The sequence below is a fragment of the Pelodiscus sinensis genome, chromosome 17, assembly GCF_049634645.1.
Source record: "Pelodiscus sinensis isolate JC-2024 chromosome 17, ASM4963464v1, whole genome shotgun sequence".
Classification (NCBI taxonomy): Eukaryota; Metazoa; Chordata; order Testudines; family Trionychidae; genus Pelodiscus; species Pelodiscus sinensis.
The window spans coordinates 32,440,198-32,458,852 of NC_134727.1; the positions used below are offsets into that span (position 1 = coordinate 32,440,198).

The following is an 18,655-nucleotide window of genomic DNA, read 5'->3' on the forward strand; positions in this document are numbered from 1 at the left end:
CAGCACAGGGATTTCCTAGCAATACACACTCATGGTTATGGAGGATCTTGGCTTTTGGCTGTCTTTCCAAAAATCCCATAATGCTTATGGGATTTTTGTCTCAGGCCCAGAGATGATCATCAATGGGGAAGAAGCAGCTTCAGGAAAGAGAGGGTCCCATGTGGGCAATGTGAGGTTCAACCTTCCTCTTCCCTTGCAACCTTTATCTTGCAATCCTTGCTCATCAATCTGCATCAATCAAACCCTGCCGTGTGAACGAACTTCCCCAAACTACTCTGGCATGTGTTGCAAGGTCAGTTCTCTCTCAGAGTCACTGAATTTCAATTGGGGGCAGTAATCTCAGCTGGTTAATTCAATTCCAATTAAGAACAGGCGCATATAACACATTATCAACATCTTATTGCAGAGGTACCTTGAGTGCATCCAGGATTCTGCCATCATAGTCAATTATTACAGTATCTCCCTGTTCACCCTTCAGGCCAGGTGGACCCTGGAGACAAAGGCAAATTGCAAACTTTGTGACAATAGCTGTGGGGTTAACCCCAGAAAAGTGGGCAGCATGAAAACAACAGCTAGAATGGGTTTAAGGGTTATTTTGACCCCTAGAGAGGCTGGTATTTGTCTCCATATAAATACTATACATCAGGGTTCTCAAACGTTGTGATACCGTGACCCCCCCCCTCTAAGTTGCTCGCAATCCCCCTCTACGTTGCTAGTGACCCCCCAGAAGGTCGGGACCCACAGTTTGAGAAACGCAGCTGTACATGCAACCAATACCAAGAATGCAGCTATACAGAGCAAACTCTGAAAGGAACTGAAAGTATACAGTGAGGCTACGTCTACACTGCAAGGTTTCTGTGAATGGCATCAGAGCTTTCTTGTGCAAGAGCGTCCATGCAGTGTGGACACTCTCTTGCGCAAAAGCACACCACTTTTGCGATGCGCTTTGACATGTGGACATGCTCTTGCGCAAGAAGTTTTTGTGCAAAAACTCTTGCGCAAAAGGCTTCTTGCGCAAGAAGTTGGCAGTGTAGACGTAGCCTCAGTGACAGACAGAACATAATTACCTAAGCTGGAAATTGACTCGCACAGCCTTATTCTTACTGAAAAATGTCATGGGAGCTTTCTGTGACAGCAAGCAGTCAGCACCTCCCTGAGGTCAGTAGTAAAACTGAGTGCAACTTCACTGATTTCATGGGAGTTATCTGCATTAATTTGGCTCAGTATCTATATGGTGATTGTTTTAATATGCTTCATCTTCCTTATTATTCTTAGATTGTACTGAACCCTTCAACTATGCAGCAACAGATAGAGTTGAATGGAGGAAACTGACTCATGTTAAGAAGAACACATACCCTTGGTCCAATGGGTCCATCTCCTCCTCTCTCACCAGGTTCACCCTGAAAAAGATCACCCCATTTATTATTCAGAAGTATAATAGGAATATAAAAGTAGGAAGAATTGTGAAAAAAGTCATTTACTCCACAATAGTCAAATATTTATTTTAGGTAAATGTATAGTCACAATAAAAAACTCCACTTGGTCACGGTCAAACGGATTTTAGATATTATGAAGCATGTGCATTGCTAAAATAATCTAGCCAGTGACAAAGGAGCCCAGTCTGATCAGATGTATGACAACAACACCGTTTATACAGATTTGACTTCTCAGTTATAAATATTTGCAAGTCACGAGGTGATGCCATTGCAATTGCTAAGCATTTAAACTTGGAAGTAAACATTCTAATAGACAATACCAGCTTGAAGCAGGAGTATCAGGAAGCACAAATGAACTCTGTTACTCTCTAGCTCTCATTTTTTAATAGTTTCATGAACGATGGGGAGTATGACTGCTCAGAAACATACTTGGATGAAGATACCATTAAAGCATTAGTAGCTGTGGACATGTTATTTTGTCACTGCTCAATACTGGGAGGTCAAGGTGCTGCATTTCTTGTCAATTATGAAGAAAAAGTAAAATTGTCAGACTCACTAACGCTAGCTATGTAGACTGGACATAGTAGTAATCAACACATGCAAAACAGAGGACAGAGACTTCAATCTTCTTGCAAGGGGATTCTAAAGAAAGGCTAGTGCAGTCAAAAATGTCAAATAGTCGTGATTTTGGAACGCTATTCTCTCTGTCTCAACCCACCATGAAAGGTAAAATGCTCATCAAAGTATACAGGCTGTGTTTTGTTTTTGTCATTTTTATGCAATTTTTAGAAAACGAAGGTTTAAAACTCTGTGAAACTGAAACCAACTGCCTTAATGCAGTGATGACCAACTTCCAGCTTAATGAACTTGTCTTCTCTTTACCTTTGATCCTGGCAATCCATCTATTCCCTTTTCTCCTTTGGGACCTGTGCTTCCTTGCTCTCCCTGAAAATAAGATAATTCACACTGAACCTCATCAGATATGAATGTTGAAGCCAAAACATCATGAGTCTAACTTGATAGGAGAGAAAGCAATTTTCTTAAGGTTACAGCACTTTTGTCTAATCTTAAACTTCAATACACATGCTGGAATGATCAAAGCTTTGCTTTTATTCCAAAATGTCTTCAAATGCTGCCTGTAGTCATAAGGGAATTGGGAAAATAAAATGAAGCTTTTAGGCTTTCAACACAGTAGCAAAGAACACATTCACTGGCAAATTAAAATTGCAGCCACCAAGAACATGTGGGCCCCATATTGGTAGACTTCCATGGAACTGAGTGAAGTTACTATAAGGACCACATGCAACCTGAGTTTTCAGGTCAGAGAAGTTCCCATTGGCTTTGCTTGATTCAGTTTTGCAAGAGTAGGTTCTAAATGATACCTCCTGGTGTATGTTTGCACTGCAATCACACGTTTGATTTAATCGAAGAGTGATTTAATTAATGTAATAATCTGAGTCATGACTTGCAGGGCTAGCCTGAGCTGAGGCTTGTGTTGCTGCACCTTCACTGCTTTGGGATCCAAGATAGCTAGATTATAGTGCAGGCACGTCCTCAAAAGCTACAAATATACCCCTTGATTACAGCATAGACAAACTGGCATGCATATCATTTAGTTAATGACTGTCGACACTTTCAGGTCAATAGATAACAAATGACAAGTGAAAATATTTTAATTGCCATTAATACCCTAGGGCTCTGTCTACACTGGGCCACTTATTCCGGAAAATCAGCCGCTTTTCTGGAATAAGGTGCGAGCTGTCTACACTGGCCCTTGAATTTCCGGAAAAGCAACGACGCTCTACTGTACAAAATCAGATGCTATTCCGGAAAAACTATTCTTCTCCCGCTCGGGCATAAGTCCTTATTCTGGAACACTGTTCCGGAAAAGGGCCAGTGTAGACAGCCCAGTAGTCTTTTCCAGAAAAAAGCCCCGATCGCGAAAATGGTGATCGGGGCTCTTTTCTGGAAAAGCGCGTCTACATTGGCCACAGACGCTTTTCTGGAAAAAGGGCTTTTCCGGAAAAGCAGCCTGCCAATGTAGATGCTCCCTTTCCGGAAAAACTGAAAACGGAATAGTATTCCGTTTTAAGCAGTTCCGGAAATTCATGCCAGTGTAGACACAGCCTAGGTGTATAGATTACACATCTGTTGTTCCTCTTTTTGTTAATTTTTTCAGTTTCAGATGAAAAGTGTATGCTCTCTGGCCAGCAACGGGTCCCAGGTGGTGAAGACAGCCACCACCAAGTGAATAGATATAAAGCTGAAATTTACCTTAGGCCCTTGAAGTCCTGGGTCTCCTGGAGTCCCATCATCACCCTGGTGAAATATAAATATGAATAATGTGTCCATCAAACCATGAGACTATACAGGTGTCAACATGCCAGCCAGTATCACCACTGGGCACGAGCTCAAATATACTCATCATCTTAACTGACGTAGTCATGAGATTGGGCCAGATTTACAGGGCCTTTGGGCACCAATTGGGATTTTCATAAAAGCCTAAGCAGGTGAAGTGCCTGACTCCAATTGGAAGCCAACAAGCCTTTGCAAAGCTGGCTTATAATATATGCGAAGGTTCTGCCTGTACTTGGAAATTGAATGCATTGTATTCTCTAAGAATTCTAACTTGTTTAAAAGGAGATTCACAGGTTTAGCTTGTCACTTCCTTTCATTGTTACATTTAAAGATTGCACATAGTTAGAGAATGAGAGTTTAACTCTTAGATATTGAAGATTCTGAGCCCAGTTCTGCCCCCAAACACACAAGGCCTTGATTGCCTTAACTTAACTGACTTACTTAAGGGAATTAAGGAGGGAATAAGGCATCAACCTTTGGGGCTCATCTAGACTATGTGGAAGATTTGAAAGAGGATATGCATTTTCCGTGGGAATTTGCATATCTTCTTCCGCTCTCACTTTCAAAAACGAAGCTTTCGAAAGTGAAAGTAATCCAGATGCGTTTTTTCCAGCAACCCTCCCTCTTTTTTGAAAAGCTGCGTAAACCTCATTTTTTGAGGAAAAGCAGCTTTTCAAAAAAGGGGGGGCAGTTGCTGAAAAAAAACCCACGTCTCGATTACTTTCACTTTCAAAAGTGAGATCAGAAGAAGATATGCAAATTTCTGCAGAATTTGCATATCATCTTTTGAATCTTCCATGTAGTCTAGATGAGCCCTTGGAGTTCTGGTTTCAGTTCTGTGGGAGATGCTGATATAGACCCGCCCGGGACACCAATATAAAAATGTGTTAAACAGGATTGCTCATGCAAGGTTCCCTAGTTTTTAGAGGCTACTCAGAGCAACATTTGTCCTCTTCCTAGATCAGCGGTTCCTAACCTTTTCCAGATGGGGACCCATTTTGACAATTCAGGAAGACTTGGTGACCCAGGGCAATTCAAAAAATGTGTAAATGACTCCTTAAGAGCCACCTGGGGAGCCACCTGGTGACCCTTTTGAAATACAATGGTGACCCATATTTGGGTCCCGACCCATAGGTTGGGGAACCCTGTCCTAGGTGAACGGTCTGTCTCCTGTAGAAGAACAATAGCTTCTGTGTAAATTGCTCTCCCTTCCTTGCCAGAGAGTATACTTTCCTCCAAACACAGTGATTATGTTCAATGGCCTCCATTCCTCAGAGGATGATGATGTCTCTATTTGGTCAGTCCTACAAGAGAATTGGGCTGATGGAGAGCAGCATTGTCCAAAATTCACCCATTTTATTTTCAATTAATTCAGCAAAAGGGCTCACGTCTACCGCCTTGTGTGGAATTGGCTATTTTAGTCTTTGTCCCTTGAACTAACGTAATTACTGCATCTGGGCTGATCTTCATAATGAAAAACATGCTGATGGCACACAGTGTTTCAAGGTCACAGATCTGCTGTTCTTTAATTCAGTGTTTCTCAAAGTGGTCCATGAAACCATTTCAAGAAACTTGCTACTGGCCGATCCGGCATGTTTACTTACTGGCACCACGGCCATGGAGCCTCACAGGTCCTATTGGCTCCAGTTTACCATTGGCAGCCAAGGGGAGCTGCGGGAAGCGGCGTGGGCTGGGCCGCCACTTCCCATTGCTCCTCTAGGCTACAAATGGTGCACCGGGGCCAGTGGGAGCTGCGAGGCTCTGTGGCCATAGTGCCAGTAAGTACAGCTGGTCCTCGACTTATGAACGAGTTACGTTCCAAGCACTTGGTCATAACTCGATGTGTTTGTAAGTCAGACCCCATTCATTTCAATGGGACCGCGCTGTTCGTAAGCGCGTAAGTCGGGGCCGCGCTTAATGGGAGGCGGGTTGTAAGTGCGGTTGGTCATACGTCAATGCATTTGTAAGTTGGGGACTGGCTGTAAATACACTGGAGCAGCCAGTTAGCAGGTTTCTCAAAGTGATTTCGTGGACCATTTTGAGAAACACTGCTTTAACTGAACACATGCTGGAAATCCTGAAGAAGATAAAGTGTGAATCAATGCAACCAACCATGACTAAGGCCTTCTTCAACCTGGTTTCTGCAAATGACTCACAGAACCTTTTGTGAGCAACATTAAAAAAAAAAAAAGGAAAAAAAAAATCAATATTTTACCTTTCTCCCTGGAAAACCAGGCTCACCCTTCATAAACAAAAACAAACAAACAAAGGGAAATGAGAGAGGTAACATGAAATATAGTAATTAAGTCATATTAGTTTTAAAATTAACAGCTGAAGTGGAAATTTTGTTCTGCCGTAGAGCTACATTATCTTCTCCTGAAAAGCCAAAAAATCCACTGTTCCTACAACATGCTGAAATTAAAAAAGCAAATTCCCTCCTTATTCTGAATTTCATTGTTTTACTTCTCTTAACATTAGCATACTTTCTGTCCAGACAAGGCCATGCAAAATACAGTTTTCAGTTTCCAGGTAATGGGCAGTTTTGAGTCCCTGGAATTCTTAGATATAATTGATGAAGAGAAGATTACATCACACTGAAAAAAAATGTGTGCAAACACTGCTCAGGCACATAGAAGCATTTTGAAGATTCTTTCCTTGTTAAAATTAAAGGTATAATAAAATATTTACTACCTACCTTTAGTCCCGAAGGTCCCCTTATGCCCTGTTAAAAGTAAAATTTATCTGTATATTTACTTGGAAATAAAACCGTTAAAAAATAGACCTATCAATGTTTACAGCTCTGTGGACATGGCGAGAATACCTATATCTGTTTTGGTTATTTCTGAATTAAACAAACACTCTTAGTACCAATGTAATGTATACCCACAAATAAGAAAGAAAATGCTTGGTAAAGGTTTACATTTTTTGTATGAAAATTGTTCCATACAGTGATTTAGAACCTAACTCAGTGCCCCTGTGCATTTTTTTGGGTAAGATGGGGGGGGGGGGGGGCAGAAACTGTGGCTCCATGCTCCCAGAAGGGAGGGGCTAGGGCAGAAGAGGTGGGGCTGGGCAGCTAGCTCTCAGAGCCGCATAGAGCATGTGGTACAGTGCTCTGGTGGTGAGTTAAAAGGCCTGGGGCGCCAGTCGCCACCACTGCCATGGTAGCAGCAGCGGCAACCCAGAGCTCTGGGCCCCTTTGAATCGCCAGGCCTATCAGTACCATAACTCTGGGCTAGACCTTCGCATAGAAAATAATTGAAGTGTTTCATGTAGACCTGAACAGCCCACGTGGGGCATTTTCTGTTCTATAGTAGGGCTCAAAAATATGGTTAACTGAGGATGTCTACCAAATCAATGTGTGTCAATAATATGCTGGTGGGGAAGCAGGCAACTGGTTAGTAAAGCAGCATAAAATAAGAGTAGCTTGTAAATATAGCAGTTTATGAGATAATATAGATAGATTACATTCCAGGCCCAAGGGCAAATTCATTCCTGACAAACAGGCACAACAACCATGTTCTATTGTCACATGGTAAGTCAGCAACACGAGTTATTCAGAGTGAGTCTCAGAATCGTAACAAACAGGTTTCCAAGCAGCTATCCTAGACATGGAAAAGGAAAATGGTCCAAAGGGAGTTAGAAAAACTGTAGGAAGCTTGGAAGGATGTCCCTTTAATCCATGGTTTGAGGAAATTAAGTTAGAGCTGTTGGAATCTTTGCAATAGATGGAAATGAACCATAGTTCAGTTTAAATATCGAGAGAGAGAGAGTAAACTGTCAGTTCAATACAAGTGGGGCTGCGTCTAGACTGGCATGATTTTGCGCAAATACTTTTAACAGAAAAGTTTTTCTGTTAAAAGTATTTGCGCAAGAGAGCGTCTACACTGGCACGGATACTTTTGCGCAAAAGCACATATTTTGCGCAAAAGCATCCGTGCCAGTGTAGACGCTCTCTTGCGCAAGAAATCTCCAATGGCCATTTTAGCCATTGGGCTTTCTTGCGCAAAAAATTAACGTTGCTGTCTACACTGGCCCTCTTGCACGAGAATACTTGCGCAGGAGGGCTTATCCCTGAGCAGGAGCATCAGAGTATTTGTGCAAGAAGCATTGATTTTGTACAGTACAAGGTCAGTGTTCTTGTGCAAATACTCGTGGCCAGTGTAGACAGGCGGCAAGTTTTTGTGCAAAAGCGGGTGCTTTTGTGCAAAATCTTGCCAGTCTAGACGCAGCCTGGGAGTCTGACCACAGAATTAAAAGAAATGCAGGGCTACAGGGAATGCAAAGGTCATCTAGTCCAGCAGAAAGGACCAAGTAAACCTAAATCACCTTTATTCTTGACAGATGTTTGTTTAACGTTCTTAAAAACCCCCAATGATGGGGATTCCACAATGTCCCGCAGAAACCTAATCCAGAGTTAAATTACCCTTATACTTAGCAAGCTTTTCTCAATATCTAGACTGTATCTCTTTGCTGCAGATTAAATCAGTTACATGTCCTACCTTCAGTGGACATGGAGAACAATTGATCCCTATCTTCTTTATAACAACCTTTCACGTATTTGGAGACTGTCATCAGTCTCCCCCTTAGTCTTCTTTTCTGAAGACTAAACATGCCCATTAAAAAAAAATCTTCAGGCTTTTTTTAACCCTTTTATCAATTTTGTTGCATTCCTCTGGACTGTCTCCAAAGTGGGGTGCCCAGAATTGGACACAATACTCTGAGGTCTCACCAGTGTCAACGGGAGCAGGATAATTACTTCCACCGTCTTTCATATAACACTCCTGCTCACACGCTCCGGAATATTAGCCTTTTTCACAACTGCAGCCATTGCTGACTCAATTTGTGATCCATTATCCCCCCATCTTTTCCCACAGTATTGCCACCTGGCCAATTATTCCCCATTTCATAAAAAAAATTAAAAAACAATGAGTGGGCTTGTAGCACCTTAGAGACTATCAAAATATGTATATAGTATCGTGCCTCGGGGTCATGGCCTGAAGTTCAGCTCCCCCCACCCACAGCAGGGAGCCTCACTGGCACTCTAGCGCCGCACTCTCCCTCCCCAGGTTGGAGCACCAGCGCTGTCTTCCTGCTGGGGGTGGGAGGGAAGCCCTGAGCCTCACTGCTGGATCCAGCTCATGGGGGGAAGCAAGTATCTCTGTGTGCTGTCACACTCCCCTCCCACATTTCCCCCCTTCCGCTGGGGCAATGGCAACACATGGATACACTGCCTGGAGGTTTTCGCTTTTGCTCCCATTGGCCAAACTGCGGCCAATGGGAGCAGTGGGAGGCGGTGTCTGTGACATTGTTACGCGACCTCCGAGCATGATGCTATATAAACTTTTTGTTAGCCTCTAAGGTGCTACAGGACCACTCTTTTTTTTTTTTTTAAAGTTACAGACTAACAAGCTACCCACCCCTCTGAGACTCTTCCTATTTCAGTTACACCTGACCTTACCCACTCTACTGTGGAGGACACCTCTTTTAACTCAAACATATCCAAGTAAATTCAGCAAAGGCCTTGCAGCCTAACTCAAAGTGCTTTTTCTCTTCCATATTTTCTCTTGTCAACACAGCAAATCTGTTGACAGTAAATTCTTCATGGCGATTTCTTTGCTTCTTCTTCTGCTTCTACTTGAGATACCCAGAATATTTTCCCTTTGGCTGTCTCTACACTGGCATGAATTTCCGGAAATGCTTAAAACGGAATACTATTCCGTTTTCAGTTTTTCCGGAAAAGGAGCGTCTACATTGGCAGGCTGCTTTTCCGGAAAAGCCCTTTTTCCGGAAAAGCATCTGTAGCCAATGTAGACGCGCTTTTCCGGAAAAGACTACTGGGCTGTCTACACTGGCCCTTTTCCGGAACAGTGTTCCGGAATAAGGACTTATGCCCGAGTGGGAGCGGAATAGTTTTTCCGGAATAGCGGCTGATTTTGTACAGTAGAGCATCATTGCTTTTCCGGAAATTCAAGGGCCAATGTAGACAGCTCGCAGCTTATTCTGGAAAAACGGCTGATTTTCTGGAATAAGTGGCCCAGTGTAGACACAGCCTTTGGTTCTTTAGAACATAAGAACAGCCATATTGGGTCAGACCAAAGGTCCCTCTATCCCAGTGTCCTCTCTTCTGACATTGGCCAGTGCCAGATGCCCCATAGGGAGTGAACAGAACAGGAAATCATCAAGTGATCCCTCTCCTATCATCCATTTCCAGCCCCTGACAAACAGAGGCTAGGGACACCATTCCTACCCATTCTGGCTAACCTCCATGGATTTATCTAGTTCTTTTTTTGAACCTTGTTAAAGTCCTGGTCTTTACAGCATCAGTCCTGGTCTTCACAAAATCTTTGCCCAACTTTCAGATGCTCTGCTCCTTTGCTGAATAATCTTGCTTTTTGTTGCCTATGACAAAAGTAGATAATCCAGAGGTGTAAAAAGTACCCCCAAGCCCAAATATATTTAATGCTGCAAAGGTGTAATACTTCATGGCCTTCCAAATGGTTCAATACTCAGAATTTATTTTTCTCTCAACCTTCTTTTCTTGGCCTGAAGAAGCTGTAGGAAATTGAGTGAAAATAATCCATATTTGCCAACAGTGTCCCTTAAGAATAAACCTGCTCCTGAAAAATATAAACTTTGTTCTAGGGGAGTTGGGTGGCACCAATGAATCTGTCAGCCATATTTCATTCCCAAATTTCACTATTAAAATCGTGGGTGAAACTCTTAGTATCATAGCTGCAATGATGCTAGTCAGTAGCATTAATAACATTTTCACCAATTTTTTTAAAAAAAATCTCAGTGGAAATAAAAATTACCCCCATCTTCACAAAAGGTAAAAATACTTCCTTGACTAATCAGAATCCAAATTTTGAAAGTATGGGATGACGCAGGGGGAGGAAGGAGGACTGTGGAAATTGAGGTCAAAGGAGCTTTCTGGAAGAGCTGTAAGAAGAGACACTCACCTCTTTTGTTTATGGAGGTGCAGGGTCTTATGGTGCATCTGAGAGAGTTGATGCATCAAGGCAGTATCTGATTGGTTCAGTTTCCTGTACAACTTTCTAAGCTGAACCCTCTGGTCATGGGTAGCTTTGTACAATAGCTCTGTACTTTTTAATTAGCAAGCAATGGCGCAAACAATAAAATTGGCTCTTTGTGGTTACAGAGGAGAGTGAAAAGCTACAAGGCAAAAGCTACATGCACGTCTGAGTTAGATAAACATTCCACACTAGCGAAGCATAATTAATCCATCAGTGCCTACATTAACATGGTAGGAAGAATACTACTAACCATCACTCCAGCTTCCCCCTGCTCTCCTCTCAAGCCCTGGGGAAAGAGGATAACCAAGTCAGTGAAGTTGATTATGGCTATTTACACCAAAAAACCTCATCCTCCAAAAAGTTAGAAAAATAGTTACTGAGCGGTTCACTGATTTAAAAAAAAAAAAAAGAATTTCCCATGAGTTGAAGATTTGCAATGGGCTGGGTGAACGTTGCTCATCAAAGAGGAGATAAACTTTGCTTTTTAAATTTTTTTTTTAAATATTCTGATTTCAGATTTTCTGCTGAGAATACTACACAACCTCCCTCTCCCACACCTCCCATCTCTAGCCCACAGCATGATTTCGCTTATTGTGAAGCTACCGTTTCTCTAACAACCAGACACTTATAGAGAATTAAAGACACTTATCAGGTTACAGCCAGAGGGATCGTTAGAAGCAGCTCTTATGCCACCTGTGTGACTATTCTCCTCCAGTTGTAATCAGGAAAGAGAAACTCTAAAGTTTGTGGGCTGAATCCTGCCCTCTGTTAAAAGCCTAGAAGTGATGAGCACTGCTGGCATCATGCAGGATGGACCCTGTGGACAGGCAGCCATGTTGCACGTTAGGGTAAACACTATTGCCCGCTTTAAAGAGAAGCGCACATCCTTTGTTAGCAAGTACTGCAGAGGATGGGGCCTGGCATCCTGGGTAATTGACTTATGTCATAATTAGCTCCCTTCCCTAAACGTCTGAAGGGCTAGGTGAGAATGCTATCCTGATGCAGCATTGAAGAATAGGAGAAGGGGGAGGGAGGGGACTCCTTACATCTTCTTCCCTCACTAGTACCTCCACATGGCCCTGTGCCAGGTGGCTCACAGATTAAGTATACTAGGAGTATACTGTTGGCATTCATAGAAAGCCCCCATTCTGTTTTACAATGTATTTATCATTCCTTACAGGTAGGCCCTGTGGTCCCCTGGGGCCATCTTTTCCTGTATCCCCAGGGGGTCCTCTTGCACCTGGTGGTCCTGGGGGACCTGGTGGGCCAGCCGCTCCATCTTGACCTTGATCACCCTGTTGGAAGTTCAGACAAGCACTGTGATGTGGGGAAAAAACACCACCAGAAGGGCTAAAGGCAAACAAACTACACTGAGCAGGGGAGAAACCAGCAGAAGGCATGCTAGGGGGATGGCTTCTTCTGATACCACCACCAAAACTGTTTGAATGTTTATCCCATAGTGATGGTTAAAATTTGAAGACAGCCAGTTATGGTGTGTGTGTGTGTGTGTGTGTGTGCATGCACATGTAGGTGAGGAGGGCTCCTCCGTGCGGATCATGGCTCACATCTCAGTCTAGCTTTAATGCATGGCGACAATAGGGTAAATCTAACTGGATGATTTTTAAGGTGAATATCTTGGTACAGCTTCCTCGTAAAAGACTGGGACCATTCTTCCAGGATGCTGTAAACACTCCACGGGGACATTGCACATTTTGGAGGAAATTACTGTAGGCAACTGAAAGATTTCTTTTTTTCTTAAATAGGAGACAGCAGCAAGAACCTGTGAAAGACTCAGGTTCCTCCCAAGTCTGGGTGTGTATCAATTTTAGAAGACTACAGCTTTAGGTCAAAATTATGTTCTTAGATCTGCAAGCAGATCTCATCTCTGATAAATGCACAAAGCTGATGGGCAGATCCCAAGGAAGTTTGCCCCTTAGAGATTTATTGGCATGCAAGGTACTTTTTTTGCTCCTGGGTGACCCAATACATAATGGGGATCATGGCCAAGATTTTCAACACAGGTATCTTGGATATCTAATTTAGGCTCCACAGTTAGGGACCCAAATAACCTGATTTTCAGAAATGTTGTATATTCAACACCTCCCTTTGACCTGACCCATATTTTTCCAAAGACCATCCCAATAGATTCTCGTACTGAATGTTCCAATCATGCAGCCCCTATTTAGACAAGAGGTCCAAAGGCCATTACAGTCTTTATTCATTTTTTCCTGATCCCTTTTTGGGGATTTTGACCCTCACCTTTCAACAGGAGTTTTGTCTGAATACATTGCACCAGACCGTGCCCCATAAATACAAGCATAGAAAACACTAGTTTAACATTAATGTCTGAGAGTATGTCTAGACTGCATCCCTCTGTTGGCAAAGGAATGCAGATTAGGCAGGTCGATATTGCAAAGGAGGCAGGGATTTAAATATCTTGTGCCTAATTTGCATAAAAATGGCCACCACGTTTTGCTGACTCAGCACTTTGTCGGCAAAAAGCAGCAGTCTAGAGGAGGATCTGTTGAGAAAGAAAGCCTTTTACGACAGATCCCTTATGCTTCCTTGCAGGTGGTTTACAGGACCTGTCAAAAAAGGCTTTCTTTCTCGACAGATCCCCCGCGAGACTGCCGCTTTTTGCCAACAAAGTGCTGAGTCAGCAAAATGCGGCGGCCGTTTTTATGCAAATTAGGCACAGGATATTTAAATCCCTGCCTCCTTTGCAATATCGACCTGCCTAATCTGCATCCCTTTGCCAACAGAGGGATGCAGTCTAGACATACCCTGAATGTTAAAGCACACACTTGATATGCCTACTTCAAACACTTTTGTACTACCACAACTTAGTAGATAATAAAGGAACCAAAAAACATATTAAATGACATCCCTTTAGTACAACTGAAATGTAATGAAATTAAAATGCTCCACTTGCACCATACTTCGCCAGTAGATAACGAAAAGATTAACCTATGTCTCCACTTGCAATTTTAACACTGACGAATTTGGTAGCAATACACTTGTTTCACTTAACATCCAGCAAAGCTTAGTCAGAAGGAGGAGCACTCCTGATTTCAGCATGAAGTTTACAACTCAGATTATCCTGTAGCCCAGCCTCTACGATGCAAGTTGATTGTTAACAATAAAAATCCCTATGGATCATAACTCTTTAACATCTGGCTGGGATACCAATCTGAACCAGACAGGAACAGTTTAATATGGTCTACTCACAAATCAGGGACCAGGGTGGAGTTTTTAGAAGTGCTTATGTGAATTGGGAGCACAAATCCCATTGCCATTCAACATGATTCATGCTCCTAAATCACTCAGAGGCTTGAAAATTCCACTGTAAATCCTGAATTTTGTTTCAGCCAGAACGTCTCTCACTGAATTTTGCCTAAGCAAAAATTTTAGGTAAGACGTGCAGATTTGGACTGATCTTCTATTTTATGGTGTGGTTACTATTATTCGTATGGTACAAGTATAGCATATAGAATTATCCTTATCCTCCCCCTCCTCCCAAAGACTCACTCAAAGAGCCAGTACCTTAAGGCCTTACTTTTCACTCCTTTCTTACATAGGCAGAACTCGTACTACCTTCACATAGCGTATTAGTTGAATAAAAACTGAGCTGGCCTCTTAGGATTTGGTTCATCATATTTATAACTTTCAAGGTGCTATTAGCTAATAAGGAAATGTAACTCAGAAGGAAGCACAGCAAGCCAGAATAAGCAGATTTAACACGTCTACCTTAAGGATTCGTCGGCTAAAGACATGCTGGTCATTAGAGAGAAATCCATGATTGAGGCGAGGAAAAACCATCTAGCCAGGTAAATGGGACGTGGAGCGTGAAAGATCAAGAAGTCAAGACAAAGGTTACAGCAGGGGAGTGATTTTTAAAAGGTGCAGTTAATATTTATCTTACAACGTAACTTTGCCAAGAAATAAAGAAATGACACCAGAGGAAATAACCAAGAAAGAGAAATAGTGAGGTCTTTAAGGTCTTCGTGTCAACTGGAGACTTTTAGCAAACACACACACGAGAGTGAATTCTTTCCATTCACTAAATGCAGAGGAGGAAACTCAGAGTTGGCAGGGCACAGAAGGTTCCCACATATCAGAGCTTCACTATACAATAAATGCATTATTCCAATAAAACACAATGGAAGATAAGGCCCACTGCAAGATAACCCCATATCTCTGGACAGCAAATACAGGCAGTCCCTGGGTTATGTACAAGATAGGGACTGTAGGTTTGTTCTTAAGTTGAATTTGTATGTAAGTCGGAACTGGTACATATTGTAAGGGAAACTCTAGCCAAACATTTCTCCAGAGCTCAGTTTTATTCTCCCACACCTCACTTCCCTCAGTCCTTTATTCTCAAGCTGAGGTGTCTGCTGAGAAAAGCCGCTCTGCGTCTCCCTGGTCTGCTGGGGGGGGGGGGGGGGGGGGCGCTAGCTCCGCGTTTCCCTGGTCGTCTGGGGGGAAGCAGCTAGTGCGGGGTTGCCTCACCCCGTTTGTAAGTAGGGATCCGATGTAAGTCGGATCCATGTAACCCAGGGACTGCCTGTACATTATATTTCCTCAGTAGATATAATGACTATTAATTCATTCCTCTGCACCCGATCTGCTAATACATCTCACACATTTTCTGGATGAAAAACAATCTAATCAAGCAAATGTCCCCATTCATTGCTGTCTTTTTGGCCACTGCATGTATCTATAAAGAAATGCAAAAGCCATTTAATTTCTGAAGAGACAAGGTGGGACCAACTTCTGTTGGTGAAAGAGGCAAGTTTTGAGATACACAAAAGTTGGCCCAATAAAAGATATTACCTCACCCGCCTTCTCTCTCATATCATGGCCATAAATGGCTACAACAAGATCTCAGACATTTCATTTAATATGGACTCTTTTTTTTTCTTCTATTTCACATGCATGAAACTTTAAGTAAAAAAAAATACCATGGGCTGAGTGTAGTTGAATATGACCCATCTGTGTTCTAACTTTCTATCTGCAATTTGAGTTTGGCGAATGCAAAATCACTTAGTTTTTCTTTCTTGAGAGGAGACCAAAGGATACTTTTCCAGCTTCACTCTCAACTACAGACTGTGGAAATATTTTTGTCAGCTTAACCATGTAGTCTGTTGCTTGTCAGCGTATGTTCCTGTAACTTTCCATGGTACCAGGATAGAACACACACGATCAATAACATCTTTCTTCAAGGAGCACTGACACTGCTGCAGACAAGGGCTAAACACTTAATTGAAGGTGGAAGTGCTTGGTGATTGGCAGCTGAGTTTGTGTGAGTGATTGAGTGGCAGTCTACAGCTTCTTGACACCTTCTTGACATGTTCAGATGATGATTTCTGTCTCCTAAACTGTTAAGCCAATATGATATTAATTAAGCTGTCATCAGTTGGGCTGTTACCTCCTGGCAGCGGCTTCCTCATTTTTGGCAAAGCTCTCAATTTTCCCTTTAACTTTCCCATAAACTGAGCCCTTCTAATGACTCTGACTGTAGTATCTTTCCCCCTGCTGACTGGAGGTCTGTTACTTGAACAGGCAGCAATGCATACACAAAAATCATAATGTTTCTGCCTTCTCAAGAACAAACCATCTCATTCTGGCCACACGCACCAAATCTCTACTTGCCCATATGTTCCCAAGTCCATCACTCGTTTGAGCTTAAGTCACCTGTCTACACCTCTGTATTGTCAGAGAAAATGAGATCATACACTATGGGACAATCAATACATCCAGCCTGGATAAAAGAGGGGCTTGTTTAGAGAGAATAACAGTACCTTTGGGAAACAGAACTATATCTTTAAGTGGTGGGTAGTCAATTCCCTATGGCAATATCCTGCTGAGGCTAGTTCATCTCTCACAATTTAAGGCTGGGGTCTAACATGAGATGAATATCTACTGTTCATAAATGAAAGAAAACTTCACAGGAAAAGTTACTGATCTGGAAAACACTTATGCATACAATTGGCATTGCCAAGAAAAGTTACACAGGTAAGTGTTTGCAGAATCGGGCACTCAGCTCTCAAAAATTAGCACAGAATACCTGTTTTAGGTAACAACGTGAGTAAGAATTACATCCAATGTATGCAATGATCTGTTTTGGCACACATTTTACACAGGCACTGGTTATAGAAAATAAAGCCCTAATTAAATGCATTACATACATCCAAGAATAGAAATAGAGTGCACAGCAATGAATTTCAGTATTTAATCTGTATCTGCATTGACCTCATTTTCATTATATATGTTTTCTCTAGAATATTAATGAGTATTTTTGTTTTTAGTTTTTTCAGTCCCAACATAACGGTGCTATTTTTATATTAAGTCTTGCATTAAATAGACTATTTCCCCCTTCCTCATTCTATTTTACTGAACAGGCTCTTATTAGATACATTACCAGTTATCTCTCCTTTTTTATTCTTATTACCAATCATTTATTCTATCTGATTCCTTATTCTTTTGATTATCATCACAACGAACTGTGACATTGCTTCCTCTATCAGCTAGGAAACAACTTTAGGAAATCAGGCTACCATTGAGGCTGTAGATATAATATAGGCTCAGTTATGGAAACTTAGCTACTGGGCCAGATGGTACCAAAGGACAGCACATTTTAGGGTCAGGAACAGAAGAGCAGAGCAGTGATCCTTAGAAGCTCAGATGCCTCTGATTTATTTGTGAACCACAAATCTCTAGGACCAGAATTTGATTGCTTAACTGTGCTGCTGAGGATCCACAGCCAGAGATTCTCTAGGGACACAACACGTTGAGAAACTGGGGCACAAACACATTTCGCAACACGAACACTTCTGAATGCACATTGTTTTTATGGGTAATTGACAACATCTGTGAATTGCTTTCAGCCTATTTTTAGTTACATAAGACAACTGCTGCACAACCGCTCAAGAGGTTTTATAATGAATCCACCACCGTGACACTCCATAAAGCGGAGCAGGTCATTGGGGAATCAAACCCGGTTAGTCATGAGACACTTTGTGGTTAGGGATGTTCAATTTAGATTAATTAACTAATCGAATAGTCGATGGGATTTCCATCGACTATTTGATTAGTGCAGTGGTCTCCAACCTTTTTACACCCAAGATCACTTTTTAAATGACAGAACCAGCCAAGATTTACCGCCCCACCCCTTCCTTGAAGCCCCGCCCCTTTCTTGAAGCCCCGCCCTCTCTATTCTCCTCCTCTCCATCACTTGCTATCCCCAATCCTTATGCTACTACTTTCCCCCCCAATTCTTCTGTAGGAAGAAGTTTTCCAAACATTTGGCCTGTCTAGACTGGACCAAATGTCAGAAAAACCCTTTCTTTTGCTGGAGGTAGGTAGTGGGGTTTCTTGGGAGTGGGGCTGAAATGGAGGGTGAGGGGGGACCCGAACGCCTCACGATCGACTGGTCAAGGCCTCGCGATCGACCGGTTGGTGACCATGGGATTAGTGTATAAGGGCATCTCCATCTTTGAACTGTAGCAAGAGCCCTACTGGGGGTCTCCCTGCAGCACTTCAGCCTTGGAACTGTACATTTCAAAAAGGAAGCCCTGCAGGGAGCGCAGAACTCCCCTGCTGGCCCTGCGCTCCCTGCGGGCCTGAGCCTTCTTCCTTTGACTTCCTGCTATGTAGACAGCACCAAAAGCCGAGTTAAGCTATTTCAACTTAAGCTACGCAATTGACGTAGCTGAAGTTGTGTAGCTTAATTCGACTTTAGCTCTGCTGTGCAGACGCACCCTGAGACATTAGAGATGATTATATAAGAACATCCAAGCCTATGAGCCTGAATGTTCCCGTCCT

General features: G+C 42.5%; 1 protein-coding gene across 1 annotated transcript in view; it reads right to left on the reverse strand.

Moving 5' to 3' along the window:
- COL23A1 (collagen type XXIII alpha 1 chain) overlaps positions 1 to 18,655 on the reverse strand; it is a 395,641-nt gene that overhangs the window by 32,081 nt on the left and 344,905 nt on the right. Inside the window, exons 9-16 of the mRNA XM_075900481.1 lie at positions 12,010 to 12,126; positions 11,082 to 11,117; positions 6,490 to 6,516; positions 6,010 to 6,036; positions 3,711 to 3,755; positions 2,319 to 2,381; positions 1,356 to 1,400; positions 413 to 490 (exon numbers count right to left, since the gene is read on the reverse strand). Of these exons, the coding sequence (XP_075756596.1) occupies positions 413 to 490; positions 1,356 to 1,400; positions 2,319 to 2,381; positions 3,711 to 3,755; positions 6,010 to 6,036; positions 6,490 to 6,516; positions 11,082 to 11,117; positions 12,010 to 12,126 (438 nt within the window). The remainder of the gene's footprint in view (positions 1 to 412; positions 491 to 1,355; positions 1,401 to 2,318; positions 2,382 to 3,710; positions 3,756 to 6,009; positions 6,037 to 6,489; positions 6,517 to 11,081; positions 11,118 to 12,009; positions 12,127 to 18,655) is intronic.